At 63.5% G+C, this 26,419-nt stretch overlaps 2 protein-coding genes across 3 annotated transcripts in view; both read right to left on the bottom strand.

The window, feature by feature from the left end:
- PRKCB (protein kinase C beta) overlaps positions 1 to 16,790 on the bottom strand; it is a 43,320-nt gene extending 26,530 nt beyond the window's left edge. For both annotated transcript variants that reach the window (XM_077316296.1, XM_077316295.1), the window contains exons 1-3: positions 16,328 to 16,790; positions 16,101 to 16,132; positions 1,059 to 1,141 (exon numbers count right to left, since the gene is read on the bottom strand). In XM_077316296.1, the coding sequence (XP_077172411.1) occupies positions 1,059 to 1,141; positions 16,101 to 16,132; positions 16,328 to 16,533 (321 nt within the window). In that variant the 5' untranslated portion in view covers positions 16,534 to 16,790. The remainder of the gene's footprint in view (positions 1 to 1,058; positions 1,142 to 16,100; positions 16,133 to 16,327) is intronic.
- Positions 16,791 to 21,317: 4,527 nt separating this feature from the next.
- AQP8 (aquaporin 8) lies at positions 21,318 to 25,884 on the bottom strand. The gene is made up of 6 exons (XM_077316695.1): positions 25,728 to 25,884; positions 24,303 to 24,574; positions 24,065 to 24,191; positions 22,934 to 23,148; positions 22,655 to 22,789; positions 21,318 to 22,036 (listed from the first exon to the last, which is right to left on the bottom strand). The coding sequence occupies exons 2-6, from the start codon at positions 24,560 to 24,562 to the stop codon at positions 21,994 to 21,996; spliced, it is 780 nt and encodes a 259-aa protein (XP_077172810.1). The 5' UTR covers positions 24,563 to 24,574; positions 25,728 to 25,884; the 3' UTR covers positions 21,318 to 21,993.
- Positions 25,885 to 26,419: the final 535 nt, after the last annotated feature.

Genomic DNA, 26,419 nt, shown 5'->3' with positions numbered 1-26,419 from the left:
TAACCTGTCTTGCGAGAGCTTCCCCGAACCAAAAGCACAATCATTAAGCCAGGCGGGGGAGGAGGAGCTTCGTTGTTGCTTCCCGGCGCCTGGATCCCTTTCAAGAAGCAGCTCGGAGATGGGGACACACACACACACACACACACACACAGAGCCCCATTTCAGGAGAGGGTGGCTTTGGTCTAATCCAGCCGTGTGGGGCTGCTTGTGGACTTCCCCGAGAACATCCCTGCCGGTTCCCTCAGCCCCATGGCACCACGGGTGGTGTGCCGAACCTGCAGAATTTGAACCCAGGCCCCCCTTCTAACATGCTTGCAAATGCCGTGGTGCCAGTCGGTCTTGAGCCCTGGCCAAAGCCCCCAGGACCTATCTGGAGTGGGGGCTCACCAACACCCACTCACCCACCCAATTCAGGAGCCGTCTGGTTGCCCCGGGACCTCCTTAGGTTTTGAGGCAAGGAAAGGCAGCAGGGGACGGGCCCAGCCCCTGCCAAGTTCCCCTAAGGGCAGCCGGGAGCCATTTGGGTCTGCTCCTGCTGAGAGGCTAAGAAAAGCGGCTGGGAACAGGGAGGACCGGCCGTGTCTCCCCGACAGCCTTGGAAACTAGCCTGTTCCCTTGGGGGAGGCCAAGGGACAGCCAGGCCCAAAGCACCCCAGCCCCCGGGGACACCAAGGTCGGGGGGGGGGTGGCTTCCACCACGCGGATTTCCCAAAGGAAACAAACAAGCCCCCCACCGACATTTCTTTTTGGGAACAACATTTCCCCTTCTCCGGACAGGCCCACATCCACACAAGTCTGGAGGAAGGCAGACTTCGAAGAGCAGCCCAACTGCTTGGGCTTCCGCATCATGCTCTGAGGACTGGCGCAAGCATGCAGGGGACGACACAGCCACTGGCCAACAGGCTCCCACACCGATGTCAAGTGCTGAAGGGCTGTGATTCCAGTTTAAGTATAGGAGAGGCCGGAACGGGGTGGACACGCTTCCGAACTAGCCCTTTTGCCTGTTAAATGTTTGATCCCCCCCGCCCCCCCCCCCCCGATCTGAGGAATTCACTTACGTCTGAAGCAGGACCTTTATCTGCCCCTGGGCAGGAGAAGGTAACGAATTCATGGCACCTCTTATGGACGACGAAGCAACAGACTGCGAGGAGGAAGGAGAAGAGAGGGGGGGGGGGTTAGCCCAGGTCTGCCTCTGCCTTTTGTGACTAGCTGGTTTCCTATTCTTTTTCTTGGGGGGGGGGCGGGAGAAGAGGGGAAATGCACTTTTAATTAAAGGGTTTTAACGCGGCTGTTCATCCATTGCTTGCAGCGATCCTCCGGAAAGCGGGCCCTGCCCAGGCCAAGCTTGGGAGCCTGTTGGTGGGGCTGACGAGGGGAGCACAAAGCGATCCAGACGGAGGACCCCCGGAGAGAGTCCCCTCAGAGCCCCCTCAGGCCACAGGGCAGAGGACAGGAAGCCCAAAACCCCACCCAGCCTGGGGGCCCCCTCTGCCCGGAGGAGAGATCCCCTCGCCTGCCTATCAACAGGACCGAAAGAGTCTTCCGGATGTTTGATGAATGCGGGTCTGCCTTGAGCCTTACAAGTGTTTGTTTTTGCCGGAGATTTTTACGACTGACCGGAAACACCCCGCTTGAGAAAGGCTGGCAGATAAAAGACATCCCAGTACTATGTGGTGACCTAGCGAACTGGGCCAGCCGTTGGACTTCGTGATAACCTACTGATTTAGACATTCAAAGCCTTTGAGGAGGCATTTGGGGGCCACCCAGAGGACTGGCGACCAGGGCCGCTCGTGCTGCAGCTGGGTCCGATGTCCCCGATACGGGGGGGGGGGACGGGGGGGACACCCTGGCTGCCTCCGCGTCAGCTCCTTCCATCTTTCGGCAGCCTAATTATCTTCCCGAGGCTGCCAGAGGAGAGTGGCGCACGCCAGGGCGCCTCTGAAAGGCCACGAGGTGTGAGGCGGGCATCTATATTTCATGGCTCGCTTAATAATTAAACTTTGAAAGAGGACCTGGACTGCAAGCCCAGAGAGCGGCTGACATCTGAGCCGGGCGCTGGGTGGAACTCAGCCGGCAGCCTTCCCTTCCGCTCTCTTCCCCAGGCACCCTCCCCTCGGCTGTCGGGCCAAGGGGGCCTCGGTCCAGGGCCCACCCAGGCAACAGCCCGGCCTCCTTCCCAAAAGGCATCCCCCACAGAAGGAGCGGGTGGCCTGACGCGGCGTGCGCATGTTCACAAGCCCACCGTGTTCAAATGCAAACAGAACCCCCCTCTGGGCTCAGATATCTTTAATATCTCTAATCCGATCACTAAAAATAACTACATTTGATAATCTCCAGAACTGTTAGGATATGGCCATGGGGCCGACGCTGCCGGGGGTTTTCTCTGCCCCGATCCACGGAGAGGCTGAGGGGTGAGGCATCATTCCAGGGCACGGCAGGCTGGACTCTGTCCTTTCCAAAGGCAGAAACTCCTTTTCTTCAGAAGGCACCCTGACACCTTCAGCGGCTCACAGGGGAAGGAAGGAAGGAAGGAAGGAAGGAAGGAAGGAAGGAAGGAAGGAAGGAAGGAAGGAAGGAAGGAAGGAAGGAAGGAAGGAAGGAAGGAAGGCGTTTGGGGTCCTGAGCCCCCTTCACTGGCTCAGGACCCCAAACGTCCACTGCCCACCTTCGGCCTGAGAGAAAAAGATTCTGCCATCTCCACCCCTGTGCACAGCTGGCTCTCGAACGCTGGCTGGGAAGGAGACAGGCGGGCCAGACTATGAGGCTGGGAGCTCCCCCCCCCCAAAAATACTTTATTTCCAAAGAGCTCTTTGCTCCAGGCCTGGGGAAGACAGAAGCCACCAGCTTAGCGGAAGCCTGGGGGGGGAGGGGGGCAGATGTCTCCCTTTCCTTAGGTGGAAGCCCCCAGGGGCATGAAGTAAGCTGCAGCTTACCTAGTTGATCCCTAAATCCAGAACTGACCCTGCACCCCCTTCCCTGACTGGAAATAAAAGTTGCTATTTTGGAGGAAGGCAAAGAGCCCCACTAAGCCAGGCTCTCGCCAAGAGGAGGCGCAGAGAGCAAAAAAGACAGAAATGCGCAGTGTCGTTTTCCGGGGACTGAAAGAGGCACGGTTGGCTGAGGATCTCCCTATTCTTGGCTCTCAAAGGCACCGTGGCCAGAGTGGTGCTCCTGGCCACTTGCATCCAGGACAGGGACAACGCCGTCCCTGTGAGGAAGGCTTGCAGCCCCTGCCTGAGCGGCAGCTGCCTGTTGGAGGTCCCCCCGTTGCCTGGAGGGGAGGGGAGGGCTCCAAGTCAGCTGTGCGAACCACTTCCTGCTGCAGAGGGCGGCTGTGGGGCCTCAGGTGGGCCTCCGAAAACCCACGCCCCAGAGCACAGCAGCTGCTTCCTTGGCCCCGCAGACAGAGCAACCACCGGCCCTGGTGGGCTGGGCAAAACGGCCCGCCCTGTCAGTGGCCCCGGAGAAAACCGCCGGCTACTTGGGAAGGTGGTCCCCAAAGCCCCCCTCCCCAAAACCCCCCCTCCTCTCGACCAACCCAGAGCTGCCCACCCTGCCCCGCAGTCTGCCTTTGCTCGCTCTGGGCTGGGACGGAGCTGGACGGGGGGTGGACGGACCCCCTCCCAATGCAGCCGTGTTCTTCTGCCAAACCCATCTCTGTAGTGCGGAGATCAGAGGCAGGAGTGGGAGGCCTCCCGTTCCACCGGGAAGTGTCCTTCCGGGCACACCAGGGGTTGCCAAGCCTACCTTTTCCACCCCCAGGTGCGACCTTAGGGCCACTGCACCACCCACCCCCGTCCTGGGCGGCCAGAAAGCTGGCCCAGGGCATCCCCAAGCCGGCACCCGACACAGCCGCCAACTGCCAACCGGCATCTGTCACCGAGGCAGCCGGCAAAGGGAGGGCCGCCATCCACCCCGGGGCCTTGACAGCTCCTGTCACCCCCCAATTAGCATCACGCGGCCGTGCAGAGCCTGGCCAGGGCTCCCTCACACCAGGCTCGGAGGGCACCCCAGGCAGACAAGCACGGCCAGGGTGGCAGCCTCAGGCGCAAGGCCTCTGCTTGGCCCAGGGAATCCGCCTCTGGGGGCCCACCCACCACGGAACAGGGGGGAGACGTGGCAGCCCCCCCCACACACACACACACCACAGCTGCAGCCACTATCAGTCGGAGCTGCAGAGCCGCCGGGGTCTCGCTTCCAGGGCTTTCATGATTAGGCCCAGCAGGCCCCGGCAGACGAAACGGAAGGGCTTCCTTCTGGGCGCCTTCTGCCTTTTCCGCCTGCAAATGTTCCTCCAAAGGCCTCTAAGTTGGTGTCCCCCAAGAGCATTTCAAGGAAGCATTAAATTCGCTGGCTGCAGTGGAGGAAGGGAGGCGCAGGGAGTCCCTGCTGGACCGAGAGATTCGGTCGGGATTCTTCTCCTGCAGGCGCCAAACTCACACGCCTGGCCTTGCCCACTGGGGAAGATACCTGGATACAGGTAGTCCGGTCGGAAAGGAGCGGAACGGTGGGAGGCGGGGCTCTAGGGGAAGGGGAGGGCCTCTGGCTCTAGTGGTTCATGCCTCGGATCCCCCTCGCCAGCGTCGGCCACTTGGGCCCAGGGGCTCTCGGGTTCGCTGGATCCCACCACGTCACCCCCCCTTGCAAGGCCGCAGGGCAGAGAGGCGTCTGGCTCCCGACGCACAGGGCCTCCTTTTGGCAGACGGGGGAGAGCCCACGGCCCACGGAGCAGGCAAGCCGTTCTGCTGCAGCGGCCGACCTGGCCCCAAAGAAGGCTCCAAGGGGCCCTTGGGGGTCCCCGTCCTTCTGGGCCCAGGGAGGCGGGAAACACACCCGAGACCAAAGGCAGAACGAGGGGCTGGGCACGCGGTCAAAATCTGCCCAGCCAATCAGATCTCCCATAACAGCCGGAAGCCTCTGTGGCCGCACCACGTCCCGAAATGCCTTGGCGGTGCCAGGAAAGGAGCTGGCAGGAGCCGTGGTGCCCACCCGATCGGGCAGCTCCGACTGGGGGAGACAAGCAGCCAGGGAGGCGGAGGGGTCAAGGGCTCTCCGCCTAGGGACCGACTCTGCCCGCACGGCCAAGGAACTTGCCTGAGAAGGCTCAGGGGGAGGAGGCAGGAAGAGCAGAAAACAGCCTTTTGAGGCGGGCCCCTCCCTGTCCACGCCAGGCAGGCAGGCAGGGAGGAAGGGGGCCGATCCGCCGGCCCTGCCTGCGGCTGGTGCTTGCTGCCCTGGCTTTGCTCACTGGGTGTCAGGCACAGGGGGAGCAGGCTGGTGTTTACAAGATGCCTCGCGGCAAAGAGCATTTCTGGCTGGGGTCCCACCTCCACAGCCCAGATGGGCTCCAAGTATGGCGCTGGCCTCCCCCCCCCCACTGCAGCACCCCCACCCTCGGCAGGAAGACAGGCCAGGCGGGGAGCGAGGGGCCCGGATCGCCCCTCCCCGACTCAGTCCTGAGCCCCGGGGGGGGGGGGGGCCTCAAGACCCCCCTGCAGAGGACGAGGGGGCTGCTTCTCCCTCCTGCCCCCAGCAGAGCCCACGCAAAGCCGCATTAGGGAAAGGATGCCGTTAATGGGCGCCATTTGCATAACATGCAAATCAGCCTGCCCGGATTTGGAGAAGAGGAAGGCCCCTGGCTGCCCCCTCCTGCCCGCCCATCAAGCACAAGGCTCTTCTCAGGCCCCCTGGGCGGGGGGGGGGGCAGAGAGCGGTGCGAAATTCGGAGGGGGGATGCTGGATGGAGCCAGAGCAGGGCGGCCTGGCCCAGATCCCTGGCAAGGAGGCGTGCAGAGTGCAGAGGAGGCACTTGCATCCAAGCCTACCCTGCAGGGATATTGTGATGAGAAAACCTGCAGTCAGACAATACTCTTGCTCTCCCTCCCAGGGAATAAAGTCCCTGCTGCCCGACTGAGGGAGAAGCCCCCAGAGTCCAAGAGGCCCCTTCACCTCTGCCACAGCCCCTGGCCCTCCCTCACGCGAAACAGAGGGACCACCGCACTGGCCCACCCTACAGGCATGGCGTTGGAACACTCAGACCCTTGAGCTCAGGCAGGGAACATCTCCTCTTGCACCCGCTGCCCTGGGAAAGGCACAGAAGCCAGACTGATGCTGGGGGGATGGGTGGGGGGGGGAATCTTTGCAGGCTGCTGCCCCAAGCGCCTTCTGCCGGGCTGCTTCTCCCGCCACACTGGCCCAGGGAGCCCCACGGGGCTCCCCCTCCTCCCCCTCCCCCTCCTCGGAGCACACAAGCTGACCTCCTTCCCTTTTCTGCCCCTCCAGCCCCAGACAAAGCAGCCCGGGGCCTCCAGAGGAAGTCCCTCTGCCAGTCTTATCAAAGGCTATTTTAATCCCCAGCACTTCCGATCCCTTTGTGGCTGGGGCCATTCCTCCCCCCCCCCCCCCCGCGAGAGGAGCAGAAGAGCTCCAGGGTGGGGGCTCCTGGCTGGTGGGTCCCCGGCAAGGAACTCTGTGCAGCTCTGAAACCCACTTGCTCCCTGGCACCCCAGGGCCCAGGAGACTTTGGGGGAGGGCGAGGGGCAGCGCACGGCCCCAATCCCGTCCCATGACCCTTGCAGGGTCTCCCAAAAGCAGACACGGAAGAGGTCCCCAAAAGGAAGAGGTCTGAACAGAGCTCTCTCCCCTGCCTCCTGCTAGGGACTCTGGGAGAAAGCATTCTGTGCATGCTCAAGAGCACTCTTTCCTTCGCTTTCTGCCCACTGACTGTGGCTAACGTGCCTGAGGCAGCCCGGTCCTGAGTCGTGACCCTGTCCGTCAGAAGCGAATGACTCTGTGGCTGGGGGAGGCGGAGGGGCAGAGGGGCAGGACAGGGGTGCCCAGGGCGGCCACGAGGGCCAAGGAGCAGCAAGCAGGGAAGGAGAGAGGAGGCGGGCAAGCCACCGGGCGGGCGGGCGGGCGGGCGGGCGGGCGGCTGCTGCAAATCCCTGGCCAACGGCCCATATTCCTTGTGAGTGTGTGGGGGGGGGGGGTCAAAAGCGGTGGAGGCTTAATGGACCGGCCTAATCCCACTCGCCACCCCCCTCCCCCCAGCTGAGGCAGCCAAATCTCTGGCCTGTACAGATTTTTGGCACGGATCTGTTCTTCCTCCTCTCAGAAGAGCTCACTCGGCATTCGGAGAACGGCAAAGCAACCTCCGCCCCCCCCACACACACAGGAGCTGCAAGGAAGGAGGTTTCACTGGGGGGGGGGAATGCTCTGCACAGCCCTGCCTGCCTGCTGGTCAGAGCCCACTTTCCAGGGGTCCAGGGGACCCTTTCCCTACTCACGGGCTTCCTCCCGGGATTCCTGGGGTCAGGAAGGGGTCCGAGATGGGGGGGGGGTTTGCTTCTTTCATTATTAGGTCTTTATAAATCGTTTCTGTCCCACCTCCCTGCTTGGTTCCATGCGGCTGATAGCAACAGTGGCAGCAGATAGCACATGCGCAGCCCCCCCCCCACGCCTCCCCTTGAGAGGGGCTTGCGTCCCCCTTCCCTGGGGGCTCCGGGCCCCCCTCCCGGCCTCGGCCCCTGGAGGACCCCTACTTTGGCCTCTCCTCCTTCTCTCCTGGCTCCATTGCTCAGGGGCTTGGCAGGCCCCCTCCTCCGGCGAGAGAGCCCCAAGGCTCACAAAGAAGAAGCGTCAGGCCTGAGCGTGGGTGTGCTTTTTTTGGGGGAGGGGGAGATCTTTCACGCTTTGTGCTTGGAGGTGTTTTTAAAATGGGCCCATGCAGAGCTTGCCGGTCAGGAAGGAACCTTGAATAGCCGATCCCAGCGGCCTCTCAAGAGAGCAGGCAAAAAGCGAGAGAGAGAGAGATTTCTCATTTGTGCACCAGAGTGCGGATCCAGCACCCCAACCAGAGGGGGATCCCAGCGACACTCTGCCATTAGCCCCCCACCCCACCCCACCCCACCCCAACACACACACACACACACCAATGTTAAAACCGGTCGGGGGGGGGGGGAGGGAACGGACCAAAAAGGAGAAACTGGATTTTTTCCTGTTCCCAGAAGCATCTCCCTCCTGCAGCATCTCCGAAATCTCTCGCATCACAGAGAACAATTTGTTCTTCACACCAGCCTGGTGAGCCTTTCTCTACTCCCCCCCCCCCCTGAGCTCCCTCTGCAAGGCGGGCGAGCACAGTGCTTGGGGGGAGGGGGGTGGCATCATGAGGACATCAGAAGAAGAGCCCTGCTGGGGCAGACCAGGGAGGGCCCATCCCGTCCAGCCTCCTGTCTTCTCGCCCAGCAGCCGACCAGTCCCCCTGGAGGGTCAATACGAGGGCGGAGAGGCCGAGGCCTTCACGAGATCCCCAGAAGGTGACCGCCCCCCCCAACCAACTCTGCTTCAGGCAGCTGGGGGGGGGGCTTTGGCGAAGGCACTCCGTGGCCAGGATCCATTTACCGGCTGCGACGGCAGCAGAGAGAGAGATCAGCCTTGCTGCTTTCCGTTCCTGCATTATTAAGGGATCGCTCCCCGTTCAAATGTCAAGGAGACCTGGTGAAGGCAGCCTGCAGCGGGCGGCTGGGCACACGTGGCACGTGTCTTGAACTGGGGCAGGGAGGCGTGCCCAGGAGGGCTCTGCCCCGAGGCCAAGCCAGCGGCTGCCCAGGAGGGAAGAGATGGGACTGCCCCGTCTTGTTTCTGCTTGAGGCCCTGCAGCCTCAGGGGAGCCCGGCCAGGAGATGCAGCCTCACTCAAGCCCAGCAGCATCCAAAGACGCTTTCCGTCCCTACGGCAAGCCGAGCACAACAGGCCCAATCAACAGATCGGCACAATTGCAGCCCCAAAGGAAAGGTGGGAGGGGTGGGGGGGCAGCAGAGCTCGCTCAGACGCTGCCTGTGCTGCTCAGTCCTGCAAGGCAAATCCTTGGGGGTCTCAAACCTAACGAATCTTGCCATGGATCGGGGTGGCCAAACGGCGGCACTCCCCAGATGTCCATGGGGCTCATGGGAATTGTAGTCCACAGATATCTGGAGAGCCATGACTTAGCCACCCCTGCCACAGTCTCTCCCACAACTGTTTCATCAAATACGCACAATTTTCCGAATGGGGGAGGTGCCCCATCTTTCCAGAGGAGGCAGGAGGGCAGAGCGAGGGCAGGGGGACATTTGCACAGGGAGAAGCAGGCGGCCTTCTGTTCTGACCAGCGCCCCTCGATGACCCTTTAGCCCCAGGCCAAACCGCAGGACTGACCTGGAGCCCCAATGCAGGAGGGACCCACATTGTCTTTGGGGCAGGGAGGGCACAAGGAGAGGTGCCACCAGCAGGAAGGGCCAGCCTGGCGGAGCAGGTCAACCCTCCACCCCCCACGCCTCAAGCGAAACGTCCCCCTGGTCAGCCCCCCCCCCCATGCAGGTGCCTCTTTCTCTGCCAGGAGACCGAGGACAAGGTGCCCTCCATCCCTTGCCCACCGCAGCCACCGCCGTGCCCGGCCACGCTCCTTTTGGCACCGCAGCCGTTTCCGGACTGCCAGCTCTGATTCCCTCCGGGCCACGAGAGGCAGGGCTGGGGGGTGGGGGCAGGAGAAATCAAGGTGCTATTTTTAAAACGCTCCTGCTGAAGAACACGAAGGCGGGAAGGATTTTGCTCGGCTGCCAAGTGCCGGCATACCTGCAGGTCGAAGAGATCACCTTCACGGAGAGTCCCTGGACAGATCCACGCGGAGCCTAAATTAATGGCTGTGCTCCCAAGGCACAGCCCCGTGGCCTGAATCCAGCAAGGGGCCTCCCCCCGCCGGCCGGCACAAGGAAGGCCGGGATCTCCGGACAAAGCCCGCGGCCGAGGGCAGCCCCGTCCCCGCCCACGCAGGTGGCTGACGCCCGTTTCCACGCTGGGCCACGGGGAGCAGCCTCCAAATTTGCTCCTTCTCTGAGCAGTGGGAGGATGAGATGTGCTCGGAGGAGTCTAAAATTAGCCCAATCTTTCCCGGCACTTAAACACCCAACGATATTTTACTTCGGCGTCTGAGAACAATTGACAGCAGCAAGGGAGGCTGTGAAAAGCCCGTGGAGGCCATTTCTGGGACAACAAAAGAGGCGGGGGGGGGAGGAAAGGAAGAACAGCCCCCCAAGGGCCAAGGGGGGGGAGAAGGGCGGCACAGAGCCGGGGGGGGAGTTTTTAAGCAGAACCTCCTCGGTAGGATCGCTCTGCAGGGGCCTGGTCTCCCTCCACCACCCCGGGGTGCCCACCCAAGACCTGGAGAGGGGAGCAGGGACAGAGAGACGTCAACCGCCCCTCCGGCACACTTTCCCAGAGGACATCTCATCCTGCCGAATTAAGGCTTGGCTTGTTGTTTCTTTTCTTGTCAAACAGCCACCTCAGTCACGGCAGCAGGAGATGCGTGCGCTTCCGACAGCCAGCCCCGCTTGCCTGAAACGGGAAGTTACAAGGGTGGGGGGGAGAGCATGTCTCCCTCGGCTGCGCCTTCATCTTCCCGCCTCCTTGGGCCCATGGCAGGCTGCGGCAGGGGAGAGCGGAGGCCGACAAACAGGCCTCCAGGGAGGGGACCCTGCATTTTGCTCCCTGGAGGACGGCCACTCCAGTGACATCGGCTGCTCAAGGGAGCCAAGAGCTGAGCCAGTCTGATCTTTCCCCCACTGCATTCAGGGGACTCGCCAGAGCCTGGAGACCAAACAAGCCATCTAGGCCTCCCCACTGCAGGCCTGGGGGGGGGGAGTGCTGGACAGGTGCAGGGCAGATCCTGCAGAGGGACGAGAGGGAGGCGGGAGACCAACTCCAGACCCCACCTGGAGGTTGGAAACCCTACAGAGAGAGAGAGAGAGATCAGTTCCCTTGGAGAAAGCGGCTGCTTTGAAGGCTGTGGGATTATAACCTCCCTGAAGTCTCCAGGCCCAGAGCTGGCCACCCCAGCTAGGAGAAGCCCGGACTCTGAGGTCCAGAATCCCGCAAACAGCAGGCCCAAGCCAGGGCCTGCATCCCTGCGGTTCCTGCAAGCCGAGACCTCTTTGCCCCGGGGGAGAGGCGAGGCGACCAAAGCCCAGCCTGTGAGCCTGTCTGGCCCCCTTCGGATCGGCCCCTAGAAAACGGAAGTCCAGCTGGCCGGCTCGGAAGCGGCGCCATGTGGCGTCTTCTTCCTGCTGCCATGCGGATCTGTGCCGTCTGCGCAAGGATCCCTTCTTGGCAGTGGGAGGGAGGGGATCCTGCCAAAGAGCCCTGTTTGGGTGGATTCCTCCCCTCCTCCCTGGGAAACCGGCTGTGTCAAAAACGGAACACGTTGCCTATCAGCGCAACCAGGGCTGTCGAGCAGCCAAGCCCCGAGGCGTGGGCCGGGAGCGGCACCGGAGCCCACTCGGAGCACCCTGCTTCTGGCCTCGGTGTTCCAGTCGGCACCGTTTCCCCCGCCAGGCTAGGTCCTCTCTCCTGGGAGACCCCTCCTGCCCACCCCCCTGCCCCTCAAGGCCCCTCAAGGCCCCCCCTCCCCTCGGGCTTCCGCTGCCTCTCAGGCCGTTTGGCCCACAGGTCCCACCCGCAAGGGAAGCGCGAGGAAGCCCGGTTCTTGGTGGCCCCCCGGCCCGATCCGGCTGGAGGAGATGCCCCTGTGCCTGGCCAGACGCCCACCCGCCTCCGGCTGCTCCTTTCCCTCCTCCCCAGTTGCTCCCTGGCTTAATCGAGAGATTTCTGAACAGGTATTATGCACTAATTAGCAAGCTAATGATCAACAAAGATGTCCTAGAAAAGGGAGGCGGGGAGGGGGGTGGGGGGGGGAGAGGAAGAGCTCCAGTCGGCGCTCGGCTGGGGATGGAAGCCGAAACCTCCAGACCTGCGTCTCCAGGCCTTTGCATTGGTGGGGGTGGGGGGGCTGCAGCCCGAAAGAGCCCGGGTAAGCCGTCTTGCTTTACAAGGAGCAGGGAAGGAGAGAAGGCCACGGTCCCCCTAGAGATCACCGACCTGGCCGTCCCTGAGGCTTTATCTCATCTGACCTTTGGCCTGCAGATTTCATCTCCCAATACAGGGAGCCCCAGAGTGGAAAGGGGCCAAGAAGGCCATCTAGCCCAACCCCCTGTTCAAGACAGGATCCAGCCGCTGCCTGAAGGCCGCCAATGCTGGCTCTCACTGGAGCTTTGCTGGCCCTGGAAGATGTTGGGAGCAGGCCGTCTCTGTGCAGCAGGCCCACACAACGACCCTGTGCAGAGGGCCTGGGCTGCACAACTGTGACAGGCTGGAGGTCCCCCAGAGCGCTCTAGGGCTGGGGGGGGGGAAGGCTGAGCGGGAACTCCCTTGGCTTCCTTCTCTTAAGCTCTTCCCCGGCTGGAGGGCTGCTGTCCTCCCAAGGCCACGGGGCAGGATGCAATAAACCCTCCCTCCCCCCAGGCCACGGGGCAGGATGAGGAAAGGAGGCTGCTGAGGGCTTCAAATGGGCCATTCCTTTTGGCGGGGCAGGATGGGCCTTTCTGGGGATTGGGGGGGGGGTTGGATTACAAGGGGAGCCGCAGCTTTCCCAGGGACAAGGGAGAGGGGCTTGTCCTCCCAGCCGGAAGAGCTCATCCCCTGGGGAGGGCGGAGGAAGCAATAACCTGGTGGGGCTCGGAGAGAGATCCTTTTGGAGACAGGAAGTGCGGGGGGGGGGGCGGCCGATCCGGCTCCCTGTTCCAAGTCACACTTCAAAGCTGGCCGGCTGGCCAAGAGCGCTCGGCCCCTCCCTAGTCCGAAAAAGGGCAGCAGATGGCCGGACTCCGGAGCCAGGAGCCAGCCGCAGAGCAGCTCTGCCGCAGAAGAACCTCCCCAGCCCTGGTGGGCCTCCCCTCCCCCTTCCTCTCCAGTCCTGCTGGGGGGGGGGCTGAGCTCCAGTCCTGCTGGGAGCCCTGCTAGGTGGGCACCTCCGTCTCTCTCCTCTGAGGGGGGCGGGTCTGAGTTCCCGCACTGATGGGGGATGCATTTCCCCCACCCTTCCTCCTGCATCAGGGGCCCCCAACAGGGAGCCCACAAGGGACACAGCTCCTGGTGCCCGTCCAGGCCTTTGAGGAAGTGGGAGGGGCCAGGGCAGCCTTTCACCCCATAAGACTTCCGATTGGCCCCCGGAGACTTTTAAAACCTTCCTTTGGCAGCCGCTCCGCCCACAGCACAAGGCTCTGCCTGGGGGACTTGGCGGGAACTGGTGGCCACCCTTCTGGGGCTGGCTCCGCCTCCTGTGGCGGCCATTTTGCGGCAGGGTCAGCACTCCAAAGGTGCCCCCAGGCTCAGAAAGGTTGGGGGGCCCATCCCACATGACTCCTGCCCCGTGGAAAGTAGTCTCCATGCAGTCTCACGTCCCCAAGAGGGTGCCCTCGCAGCACCCCACAACAAAAGCACCTCTGCCTCCCAGGACCCGGGGGTGTCCCTCTCTAGCTGGGGGGGGGGCTTTGGTCCGAGTGGGGCCTGGAGGCGGTTCTGCAGGGCCTCCCAAAGCCCCGGCCTAAAACCTCAAGGCAAGTACACATCATAGGCATGCTCAGGAAGCAGCTGCCTCAGTGGTCCCAACAAGAGGCCTGTGAAAGCTTCCCAAAGCACGGGAGGCCAAACCCAGTGGGGGGGGAGAGAGAGAGAGAGAGAGAGGAGGCGCCATGGCAGCCATCAACCCCGGCCAAGGCCGGCCCCTCCCGCCTCTTCTGGTAACAAGCAGCGCTTTCCCGAAAAGCCAGCTATCCCGAAACAAGCATAAAACACCGACTCTGGCTGGGAAAGAAGCTTTGTGGCCACAAAGAGAGGAACGGAGAGCACTCAGGAAGTGGTGCTCAGGGAAGAGGGTCACGGGATGCCCACCAACACTCTGGGGTGAAGCTGGAGGTTTGCTCAGCCGCCTCACCTTCTGTGAGGGAAGACAGAAGTCAGTCTGACCTCCTCCAAGGAAAGCCCACCCCTGGCGGCCTTTGCAAACAGAAAGAGAAAGTGAGGACTTGGAGGAGGGCCCGGGAGGTAAGCAAGGCGAAGGACAGGGGGCTGAAGAGAAAGGGCAGGCGCCAGGCAGGAAGTGGGAGGGGAGGAGGCAGGCAGGGGACAGCTGGCGCTTAGAGAAACCCAGCGCCAAGCCCCAACACGCCACAAAATGGAAGGAGAAGCCACAGAGCAACGCAAGGCTGGCGTTCTCTCCTTTGGGCTGCAGTCCCAGGCAGAGCTTCGAGGCAAGCCGCCTTCCGCGTGGCTTGCTTCTGAGTAGACCTGCCCAGGACGCAGCTGCAGGTCACTCCTGTCCAGTAAGCCGGAGGCGCCCCCTCCCCCACCGCTCTGCCCGCCGGACTCCCTTTCCAACCCCCCCCCCCCCCCCCCCGCACACCACTCGGTCGGAGCAAAACATATTTTTCTGCACTCCTCACAAAACATAAAACCACAAGCTCATTAGGGAGGGTCATCAGGTTTCCTCCGAGGCTTGGCAGGTAACGGAGACTGAGGCCTGGCCAGAAGGGGAGACGGGTCAGCCGCTTGTCAGCCAGGGCCCCTCGGAGGAGAGCCAGGCCCCAGGGCCCGGGAACCAGAGCAGGGCAGGCCCCCGCCCGACCTCCCACTGGCCAAACTGGCTCCTCGGGGGGTCACTGGCCTCCCTGACGCTGGACGGGGGAAGAAGCGAGGAAGCACAAGGCAGGACGGCCCGAGCAGAGGAGAGGCGCTCTGGAGGCAAAGGGCAGCCAAGAGCCCCGGAGCTGTCCAGCACTTCCCCTGCTAGCCAGGCCTGCTGGCTGCAGAGTCCGGGGGGACTGGCAGGCCGGGCCCAGCCAAGAGGGGCTCTCCTCCTCCTCCTCCTCCTCCTCCTCCTCCTCCTCCCAGGGCCTGGCTGGGCCCGGACAGTGGATCCCTGCGCACCTTCCAGGACAAATCTCCCCGGGAGGAGAGCGGCTGGCCGGGCAAAGAGATGAATCAGCACCGGATGCCTGGCCACTCGCAGCCTTTGGCAGGCCGCTCTTGCAGCCCCCTTTCTGTTCCTGGCCTGCCTTGCAGGACTGCTGTATGGATTCCAGGGAAGCTCTAACAAGCTGTTGGGCCACAGAGGGGCTCAGAGGAGCAAAGCAGCTCAGGCCTGGAGCTCACCTGAGGGCTCTTGTGCTGCCACCAGAGCCAAATTTAAGGGCCTCCCCTGCATGCCCCAGGGCCAAATCCTCCTCACAGGTGACCGACCTTCTTAAGGCTGCCTGGCCACCCTGCAGTTTTTGAAGAATCGGGGCCTTTCAAGAGCCATTGTTGCCCTGTTGACCTTTCAAAGCTACTGTCTCTGCAGGGATTTAACAAGCACCAGGGCCCCTCTCCCTCGTGGAGGTGAAGTCAGACCCTTTGGGTTATCCAGCTCCACCTCTGGGTCATCCAGCTCCACCTCTGCCCATGGCGAAGCCAGGAGACCAGTTCCAAACAGCCAACTGGGGTGGGGAGAGAAGAACCCCTGGCAGCCCCAGGACAACAGAGGCAGAGGCGGCACCAGCCCATGGGGCAAAACAGCCCAGGGGGCCTTTCCCTCCCCCTGCTCTGAAACCGGAAAGAACTCGAACCTGGAGCCCACCACAGAGCCCAAGGCCCCTCCAACTAGAGGCCACCTCCGGCCCGCAGGACCCAGCAGGGTGGGGTGGGGTGGGGGGGAGCGGCCTCACCGACAATCCGTTTGGAAGCCCCCCTTTCCATCCAAAGCTCAAGATTCTGCACTGACCACACAGAGCCCCTGACCGCTCCCCCCCAAGCCCCACAGGAAATGCAGGGAGCCTCTTTCAAAAGGGGGGCAGCCCCCTCGGGGTCCCTGGGGCCTTTCTGCCCCCAAATCAGGCTCTGCCCCCAAATCAGACCCCCCCCCCCACACACACACACAGAGGCTGCCCTCCCCCCTGACCTTAGGGAGGCGCTGCCCACCCCCACATCCTGGCGGCTCCCTATCAGTCAGCGGGGGGGGGGGGAGGAAGCGAGAGACTTGGGGGGCGGGACGCGGCTGGTTCCTCCCCACCCTGCTGGGCCCGGGAGGGAGTCAACAGGCTGCGGGCAGCGAGGCCTATCTCCGGACCCCGCGCGGCTAGAGGAAGCCCCCCCCCCGTCCCTCCAGCCCCGAGGGGAGGCCCAGGACGAAGGAGGCGGCGAGAAGAAGAAGCCCCCCCAGCCCCCAGCCCCGCCACGCTCCCGGCCGGAGGACTCACCCTGACACTGGAAGCCCTGCTTGCCGAAGCCCCTGCGGGAGGGAGGAGAAGAGAGCCGCGTCAGGGGGGCGGGGGGGGGGGGAGAAGCAGGCCCAAGGGGACCCCGAGGAAGGCCCCCCGCTCTCCCCACGCGGCCGGCCCAGAGGAGGGGCCACGAGACCCCCCAGGGGGAGGGGGAGGGACGGGGGGCTTCCCGGGGCCTTCTCTGCGGGTGGGGGGGGGCTCACCAGATGAAGTCGGTGCAGTGGCTGCAGAAGGTGGGCTGCTTGAAGAAGCGGGCGGTGAACTTGTGGTCCTTCACCTCGTGCACGTTCTTCTGCCGGAGGGCGCCCTTGCGGGCGAAGCGCACCGGGCCCTCCTCGCCCTCCGGCGCCCCCCCGCCCGCCGCCGCCCCCCCCGGCTCGCTCAGGCTCAGGCTCAGGCTCAGGCTCATGCTGCCCGCCCGGCCACACCCGGAGCCCCCCGACGCCGCCAGCGCCGAGCCCCGGCCCCGCCGGCCCCTCCGGCCCCGCCGGCCGCCGACACAGCAGAGCAGAGCAGAGCAGAGCAGAGCAGAGGAGGCGAGAGGCGGGCGCGCTGCGGCTCTCCGGGCTGCGCTGCGCTGCGCTTCGGCGCTGCCTCTGCTGCTCTCGCGGGCGGGCGCTAGAGCTGCGGCGCGCGACACCTCTGGCCACAGCTGGGCTGCGGAGGGGCGGGTCTCCCCGAGCCCGCCCCGCCCCCTGGGCGACAGGCCACGCCCCCCGCCGCCGAGCCTCTGAGCGCGTGCAGAGGGAGGGAGGGAGGGAGGGAGGGAGGGACTTCCCCCTCGCACTTCCCCAGCCAACCCCCCCCCCCAGCCCTCCCCTTGGTCCCTGCCCCCAGGCAAGTCTCTTCCGCTCCGCTTCCCCCTCCTCCCCAGAGGAGGCTTTGGGGGCTCTGGACAGCAACCACGCCCCCCCTCCATCCCTGGTACCCAGAAATCTGGCTGCATCTCTCTTCCTTTCCCACAGGGTTAAGCACTAAAGGATGCAGCCCCCAAAGAGGCCCGAACCAGCCCCCCGTCTCATCTGTGACCCCCAGCACCACCCACAACTGAAGGGCTGCAGCGTCTCAGGGGAGGGGGCCTGCCCCAGGCCGGACACCACAGGGAGGGCCTTAGAATCAGCTTCAAGGATTCAGGCAGAACACCAAACAAGGTGCAAAGCCAGCAAGGCTCAGAAATGGGTCACCGAGACACACAAAGGCAAAAGTCTCCTTCTGCGGACAGGCTGCAAGGAAAGGGGGAAACAGGAGCCCCTCGCTTCCTCCCCCCCCCAAAATGTCAGCCCCAAACATCCATTCCTCTCTCAGGATTTCTTCTCGCATTACAAGTAAAGGACTTGGGGGGGGGGGTCTGTTTTACCCCTAAACACAAGTTTTAAAACATTTCATTTCTGGTTGAAAACGCCGCAGTCTTGTGTTTTCTGGCTGCCTCGTCCCTCCTGCCATTAGACAACGAGAAACGCAGAGGGAGGCGAGGCCAGGCCATCCCAGGCTGTGCCCCACAAGTCTGCGACCAAGGGGGGGGGCGGAGGGTGGCCTCCCTGTGGGCAAAGCCCCTTTCCTTCCTCTGGCCGCCAGCCCTGGGGGGGGGGGACGGAGCAGCTGAGGCAGGGGCTCCAGTCCAGAGCACAGGGGGCCGAATGGCCAGCGGTTCACCCGGTGAGCTGCGGTTAAACTACGCCAGGCCCAAAGGACTCCCCTGACTTTGGAGCAGTGTTGGGGTCAAAGGGCGTGGCTGTCAGCCTGGCCTGCCCCTCGTGGGAGATGGGGGAAAGGGGCCCTTCCTCTGGCAGCCAATCCCACCTCTAACAACGCTCAGGGCAAATAATCCTGGAGGTTCCTCCTTGCTCTTCCAAAACTGCTCCGAAATCTTCGGCCTGGGGCCATCCGCTGCCGGCGGCCAGAGGCGAGAGGTGGCTGGTGGGGCGGGGAGGGGGGGGGACAGGCCGTCATCAGCCAGAGTTTTGTTCTTCAGCAAAGATCGAAGAGGGAGGCTCTTGGGGTCAGTAATTAAATCAGGGAGTTAATTCTCTAATTAGCATCCCTCTCTAGGAAACGCAGAGGTCGGGGCACATAATCTGAAGAGGAAAACAAGATTGCTCAGAGGAGCCGCTCCCCCCCTCTCCCCCCCCCCCGCATCATGCAAACGCATTAATCGGCCTGCCTCCTAAAGAAGCCCTCTTCGCTGGGGTGGCGCGTGCAGGAGAAAGAACGGCCAGCCACGTATGGATCCTGCGGGACGGCGACTGGAGGCCAATTAACGTATTAGCTGACTGGATAATTATCCCTTGATTACTTTGGCTCTGCTGACCGGTTTCCATAGCCACAAGTACTCATCTATCAAGAGCAGTCCTCAGTTGAGGGATCTCAGTTATCCCAGGATAGCTGCAGTCATCGGGGGGGGGGGGAGGCTGCACAACTGGACCCCCATCCTGGCACATCTCCTTCTGGGACCGGGGCCCTGCCCATGTGCCGGAAGCTGATGCCCAGTCCCCCTCAGGGAGCAGGCTCCGGGGGCTCTCCAAGGACTGCCCTGGGCGGGGCCTGATAGGCCTGAGGTACCTGGCCAGGTGCTTCATTAGCGGCACCCCAGGGGCTCCTCCCTCACCTGCCCGGGCCTGTCCTGCAAGCTCTCAAGCAGCTCCCTGAGGGGCACTAATGAGCGGGCAGCCTTGGGCTCCTGGCCCTCCAGTCGGGGCTGAGGAGAGGCTCCCTCCCGCGGGAGTGTGGGGCCATGTGCAGGACCCAGGAGTGGGGCCAAGGCTCCCTTTGGGCGGGAGAAGGGCAGGAGGCTCCCCAGCTTGCTTCCAAGGGGCTGCGGCAAGGGGGCAATACGCACGGGAAAGGCCAGGGCATCCTGGGCAGGTGGGGGCGGCTGGGAGAAGGGCTTGGATCCCGAGCTCGCCCCAGGGTGCCTTCTCCCCTGGTACCAGGGCAACTGGCCACCCGTGCCCCCGTCCGCTAGGTGCCTGGTGCCGGGTGGGAAGCCCTGCTCTGTCTTCCGCCTGAGCCACCAGCGCATGGCTGGACAGCCCCTCCCAGTTCTCTGCAGCTGGCCCCCCAACTCCCACGCAGAGCCAGAGGAGGGTGAATTCCCCCTGCCCCCTGGCCTGAGGGCTTAATGGGCGGGGCCAGCACCCTCCTTCCGGAATGGCCCTCTGCCAAAGAGCCAGGATGAGGCCTCGCTCCTCGCAAACAGGCGGTTCCAGTTTCCCAAAAACCTGAATTGAACCGAGGAGTCTCTGAGCACCGCAGAGAAGCCGTTCTCCGTTGCTTGGTATACTTAGCCCTGGAGGAGGCCCGTGCGGGGGGGGGGAGGGGGGCTGCATAATAGTGGGTATCGTCATTATTGCTGGAATTACGTCCGTGTGGGAGTAATCACGTGCTCCTTGGAAAGGCAGGGGTGGGCACTCCCTGGGGGCACAATTAGCAGGCCGGGCCAGGCCAACATTCGCCTCCTGCTCACGCTGGGCCGGAAGGCGTTTGCCAGAACTCAGAGACTTCCGTGCTTTGGGAACAGGCGCAGGGGGCCTACCTGGAAGGGGGCGGGGTGCTGTTTCTGGGACCGTTTCCCCCTTGGGGACAACTAGCTTGGGGGTGGGGAGGAGAGACTAGGAGCCCTGCCCAGCAGTGCAGTCCCAATCCACGTACCACCAGCCCACTGGAAGGCTCACGGAGAACACCCCTCCTTCCTTCCCACCCCTCCGAAGCACGGGGCACAGGTGTGGATGCGCCTGCAGAACCGGGAGGATGGCGCACAAGTGCCCTGTCCCCGGTGAGAGAGAGCTGGCTCCCTGGGGCAGCCGGAGGACCGATGCGTGAGGGTTTCAGGAGTCTGGAACCAGCAGAGGGAAGAGAAGCTCAGCCAAAGTGCCGTTAACACGACGCATTAAGCGGTACAGGAATTACATAACGAGAACCTACTTACAGGGAGCGAAAAAAAGGCCGGCGTCCCTAATCGGTTATCCCAGGAAGTCTAGGGAACCGCTTGTGCAGAAGAGGCCTCAGTTTGCGTGTCTTTCCCAACCGTCTCACTCAGGCTGGGCCCATTCCCCAGCTGCTGAGTCTGCCCCTTGCAGGGTGGCACTGGCTGAAGCCTCTGTGGACTCCGGCGAGGTGGCTAATGGTGGGCCCAGGGGACCCCTCCTTAGCCCGAACGAGACCCTCCCTCCAACAAGGCCTGCCATGTCCCGGGGGGGGGGGGGGCTTCTGCAAGCCAAGCCCAGCCTCTGCCGCTGAGCCAGAGAAAGGGGGTTGCCCAGCAGGAGGGGGCCTGAGACACTTTGCACGAGAGGGTGAGGGTGGGCGCTAGGGGAGGGTGGCCGGGCTTCCCCTTAGCCAGGCTGGGCAGAAAGGCCTGTGTGGGGCCCGCCCGGTCCGGTCCTTCTACGTAAATGGACCAGACTCTTCCCTTTGGCCGGAGCCCACGTCCTCTCTCCTGGTCCCTCTGCTCTTAACTCTTTCCCCTCACGCGGAGGGGCGGCTTCCGTCCACCCTCTTCCTCCGGAGGCACATCGGGAAGGGTCTGGGGGGCTCGCCAAACCAGCAACCTCAGTCAGAACGGCTCTCCCCCCCCCCAATTTGGGGTCTGGGGAACCAGGCAAGGACTGGGGCAGAGCCCCACACCCTTTCCCCCCCCCCCCGGCAGTGCCTTTCTGTGCTCTGCTGCGCCTGCCGGAGTGACTCCTTTGTGTCGGAGATGGGGGGCAGCCCTTTCTCCCTCCGCAGGAAAGACCAGGCGCAGGATGTGTTACCATGGCGATGCCTTTAAAATATCAGGCGTGTGGGGCGGGGGGGGGGGGAGCAGAAGCAGAAACGGCCTTCCTCCGGGATCTCCCTCCATATGGCGGAGGAGCCAGGCAGGGCTGGCAGAAGGGCCACGAGGGCCTTCCCTGGGAGTGCCGAGAGAGGGGAGCAGGAGAGACCCTGCCTGGGCCCTGGGGAAGGGGGCGGCTCTCCTCTCCCCCCACCGCCTGGGGGAGGCCAGACCCTGCTGAAGGGGAGCCCTGCCATGCAGACTACCTCTTAGGGTGCAGAAGGGCTGGGGGGAGCATGGCTGGGCTCAGGCAAAGGGCAGGAGGCGACAGAGGCTGCTGGGGACTGAGGGGTCTCCTGCCCACAACCCCCCCCACACACACACACACACACAACCCCACTGCTTGGCTCTGCTGATTAAATGAAACAGGACTGCAAAGGTGGGCTCAGGGGGCGTTTATTGGGCTGCCCAAATAGTCGGGGGGGGGGAGGCCGGTCTGGGGCTCCGGTCCTGAAGCGCGTTACTTGACAGCGATGGATGTCATGCCTCTGAACAGGTGCAGAGTGCCTTTCCTCCACCCCAGCCAGACATGCCCCTCCCTTGAGGACCTCGGCCAGATCAGCCCGTACTTCAACATCCCCTCTTTAGCTTGAGCCTCCCAACAGCCAGTATAAAAGCCAAGGGCAGAGCCTCTGGGCATGCTCAAAGTGCCCTCCCCCCCCCCCCCGCAGTTGCCCCCCAGCAGCCAGGCTCCCTTGTGAGCCGTGTCCAGAAGCCGGCATGGCACCCGTTGGCCCTCTCCTCCGGCTAACTTTGGGGGGGGGAGTGGGGCTGGCCTTCAGAGCCCCCTTCCCCCCAACTCTAACTGTCGTCCTGAGCAGCCTCCTCTACCCCTTGCCGGGGGCATGGGGACAAGGGGTCCCAACATGCAGGGTGCCAACAGTACAGGAGAAAGGGGGTCCCCTCCTGGCCAGCCCTCTCCAGGAGAACCCAGAGCACCCAGGAAGCAGGCCCCCCAAAGGGTCCCGGGGATGGCCTCTCCCCCCACCCCACCCCACCCCACCCTACCCCCCGCCGGAGAGTGAAGCAGGGATCCAGGAGAGGTCAGGACGGGCATCATTTCAGGAAGAGGCGAGTTTTCTTGTCTCCGATCAGGAACCTGAAAGGAAAAGAGCAGATGACAAACAGACCGTCGGTGCTCAAGGGGGGCTGCACACAGGAAGCTGCCTCCTACTGGGTGAGGCCCCTGTCCGTCCGTCCGTCCGTCCATCCATCCATCCGTCCATCCATCGGGGTCAGAATTTCCTACTCAGACTGGCAGCCGCTCTCCGGGGTCTCCGGCGGAGAAAGGCCTTCCCCGTCACCTGCTGCCTTGGCCATTATAGGTGGGGATGCCGGGGATTGAACCGGGGGCCTTCTGCAGGAGAAGAGACTGGGACCCCTGCCCAGCAATGAAGGCAGAGTCCCTTCCCCCCCACGCCTCTCAAGAAGCCCCCTGCCCCACTCCTCAATCTCCTGCGATCTCCCAGCCTGCAGCTGGGAGCCCCACAGCCGGCCTTCCGGATGCCAGGGGGACAGAGAGCGGGAAATCAGCAGCTGCCGGAACAGGCAGGCAGCGGAGCGGAGCGGGGAGATGCAGGACAGTGGACACGAGGAGCACCTGCCCTTTGGGCCCCGTCCAGCCCCCCCCGCCCCCCCCCACACCCACACACCTGTCAGCCCTGGATCTGGAGCCCCTGTGACCCCTCCCCCTCTGCCCCCTCTGTGCCCCACCTACCGAATCAAGGCTCCCACCAGCAGTCCAGCCACCATGGGCCCCACCCAGTACACCCAGTGGTAGTCCCAGTAGTTGGCCACCAGGGCGGGCCCAAAAGCTCTGGCCGGGTTCATGCAGGCTCCGGAGATGGCGCCCCTGCGGGGGGAGAGAAGGAGAGCGGGCGGTTCAGGGGCCCGCCAGAAGGGGCCAGCTGAGGGAGGGGTCCTGCGTTCCGGCCCTGCCCGAGGGGCTGGACATGCCTGCCGGGGGAGGCTGCCCCAGCAGCGGTGGCCGACTCACCCCACGAGGATGTCCACGGTCACGGTGAAGCCGATGCAGAAGGGGGCGAGGGGCCCTCTGGTCCTCTCGTTGATGGCCCCCATGCAGACCACCAGGATCAGGAACATGGTCAGGATGACCTCGGTGGTCAAGGCCCTGCCCAGCTGGTCGTCCGACGTGATGGCTGTGAAGGCTGCTCCGCTCGCATTTTTGTAACTCCCCAGAGCAGTGACCACCTGCCACAGAGAGGCTCGGTTTGGTTTCGTTGGGAAGGAACAAGGATCCTGTTCAGAGCATTGGCCCAGACGGGCAGCCTGGAGCGGCAGAGGAGAAGAGCCGGCGGGCCGACACAGCCGGATCCCCGTCCGCGAGCGATTTCGGGTGCCAAATGGCAGGCCCGTGACATCAGCGGGTGACGGACGCTGGCCGGGGCAACTGGATGAGGTGCGGTAGGCAGAGCTGGCACAGGAGTGGGGAAAGCAGCCTCGGAAACACGCCAGGACTGAATTCCATTCAATTCAACTGGCCCTTCGGCCGGTCAGCCTCCGCCCCCCCCTGAATAACAGCCTGGAGGGGGTGTTTTGACTTTGTAAAAGAGTGAACGCTGATGCTGAACGAACACACCCGTGGGGAGACACGCTGGGCCCTTGGGGGGCGGGGGAGAAAAAGATATTTGAGAAACGGTGGTCAGAGGGCGGCCAATGCCCCACATTGCCCTGCCGGAGTTTTTCCTAAGTCCGCGGGTGGTTCATGGAGCACAGGGACCTGCCTGGCTCCCGCCCAGCACCGCCCTCCAGAAATCAGCCGCATCAGCAGATGGCTTTTGCTCCACACGCCAGCCCTGAACGCCTGCCAAAGAAGAGGGTGGCCACTCGGGTGGGGGGAGGCTTGAGGGGGGGGGAGAACTCTGCAGGGGACAATCAACTTTGCAAAGCAACCCTGTTCTCCTGATCTGTTGTCATTCCTGAAGTTCTCCAGCCACCCCCTGGAGGCTGGTAACCAGAGGGGCTCTCTGCCAAGAAGCCCGAGGGGGGGGGGAGAAGAGACCCCAGTCAGCCGGAGGAGGCCCACAGCAGACCCCCAGAGGGAGGGAGGAAGGCCAGCCCCCTCCCTGGCTCTGCCCACCTCCCCCCCCCCATGCAAGCAGCCTACCTTGGCAAAAGCTGCCCCGATCAGCCCCCCACACAGCTGGGAGATCCAGTAGGGGATGACCAGGGCCATGTTGAGGCCGCCGACCAGCCAGGCTCCCAGGGACACGGCCGGGTTGAAGTGGCCCCCACTGAAAGCCAGAGGGGAGGGGGCAGCGTTAGTGCAGGGGGAGGGGGGCAGCAGCGGAGAAGCAGATCCGAGAATCGCAGGCCTCCCTCCGAGGGGGTTGGGGGCTCCTTACCTGATGTTGCCCAGGACTGCGATGGCCAGCGCCAGGGCCAGGCCGTGGGCCAAGGCCGGCTGCAGCCTGCCGGGGGCATCCCCGTTCTCGATGACGGAAACGCAGCCCATGAAGATGAAGAAGGCCGAGCCCACGAGCTCCGCCATGCAGGGCTGGATGTAGAGCTCGAACCAGTGCGGGGCCGCAGGGGAGCTGCTGGCCTTTCGCTCCTCCTCCTTGCCCTCCTTGATGGACATGCCCCCAAACTCCACGTCTGTCATGGCACGGCTCTCCTGGAAGGCAGGCGGCAGAACTTGGGGCCCGGCCAACCGCACCAGTCAGCCCCGTGGGCGCCGGCTGTGCCAAGTGCTGGGCAGGGACCCCCATTGTTCGTCCTCCCCAGGGAAAGCAAGGGCCGGGGCACCTGGACAAGCGCCAGGGACGTTGGGAGGCGGCCGAGGGCCTGCGGAAGCGCAGGTGGCCTTCTGCCAGGTGAGACCCGCCCCCCTGCACTCCGGAGGGACACGAGGCCCACCGCCCATCTGCAGTGGGCCAGGCCAAGGCTGCGGGACCCCCGCCGGACTCTGCCCGCTGCACAGGGAAGGGCAGGGAAGGGGCACAAGTGCCCCGGAGAGCCTGGGCAGCTGAATGCCTCATTCCCGCCTCTGAGAAAGTGCCAGGAAACTGGGCAGGGAAGGGAGATACGGCAGCAGCACCCGAGCGAGCGGTAGCAGCTGAGCACTCTTATCTGCCCGAAAGGACGCTCCCGTTTGCCACTTGCAGCTGAGCCCACGGCTGCCCTCGGCACGGCTCCCCTGCCCCTGGCTGCATCCAGCGCTGGGCCCCTGCTCTCCTCGGGCCCCCAGCCCGGCTGGGAGGCCTCGGCCGTGCCCAGGAGTCTGTGGGTGGCTCTGGAAGGGACCGGGGACGTCAAGGGGCTGGCCAGAACACTCCCTTTTGCTGGCCCTAAATGGACTCGCTTTGTCCTCCTCTAGCAAAAAGAAGCACAAGCTTTCAAGACCATCTTTTCCAGCTAGAACTCGAGCGCAGGCATGAATTTGTGAAATTTGGAGGGGAGGGGGTCGGGGGACAAGTCTGTGTCTGGATCTGTCCTTGGGCATAGGCTGCCCTTTGACTAGCCCCCCTCAATCCAAGGCAGGAATGGACCCCATGGGGTGAAGGGTCCACTCCGCAAGGCTGCTGTTTTCTCCAGGGGAACTGGCCAGCTTTCGGGAGAGCAGCTCTAATTCTGGGAGCTCTCCAGGCCCCACCAGGAGGTTGGCACCCTTCCTCTGTGCTCCCCAAGACTTTCCCCTTCCCTCCCACTCCCCTCTGCAGGCAAAATCCATCCCTCCCCTGGTTGGAGGGGGGACAGGCCCCCTCCCCACAGCTGAGGAAGCCCCGGCCCCTCCGTTGCCCCCTCGCCTCCTCCTGCAGGTTACTCACGTCTTGGAGGCTGCCAGGCACGGTCTGCTCCCCACCAGGTCCCCGCTGGCAAATGGCCCTCTTCCGCGGAGAGGAATGATTTACTTATCTCAATGAAATATTGCCACACTCCGCGCCTGACCTGTGGCACAGGAGAACTGCAACAAATACAAGAATAATAAAGAGGGGTGGATTTCTCTTGTTAAAAAAACATAGCGGCCCAGAAGCCAAGGGGCGTGGGGACCACGGGGTGTGCGCGCCGGAGTCGGCGGAGGGGCAGAAGTGGGTGGCTCAAGGCCTGGACCATCCCCTCTGAGCCCAGACCGCAAGTCCTGCCCACGGAGAGGGAGCATAAATCCAAACACTGTGGAAAATGCTCCACACAAAAAACAAACAATCATCTATTTGGCACACAAGTTCGATTATATCGCCTTATCAGCGCACTAAATGCTCAGTGCGACCCAAAATGTTCAAAATCTGCATGTGGACAGAAGCCCAAGGGGTGATCATCTTCTTCTTCAGCATTTGGGGCACCGGTCAGGTCACGGCTCCTAGGGCCAACTCAGACCGCCACTGGAGGAAGCAAGTGTCTCTGAGCATGTGCAGAGCCCCAGTGGGAAAGCCCCAGTGGGACAGCTCTGGCTGAGCTTGGCCTTCTTAATGCTTTGGAATTTGTGGAGAAATCCACACCTGGGCAGGCACCCCCCCTCCAT

The sequence above is a fragment of the Paroedura picta genome, chromosome 17 (assembly GCF_049243985.1).
Source record: "Paroedura picta isolate Pp20150507F chromosome 17, Ppicta_v3.0, whole genome shotgun sequence".
Classification (NCBI taxonomy): Eukaryota; Metazoa; Chordata; class Lepidosauria; order Squamata; family Gekkonidae; genus Paroedura; species Paroedura picta.
Note: the sequence above shows the minus strand (reverse complement) of the source record. Positions and strands in the feature narration are given on the sequence as shown.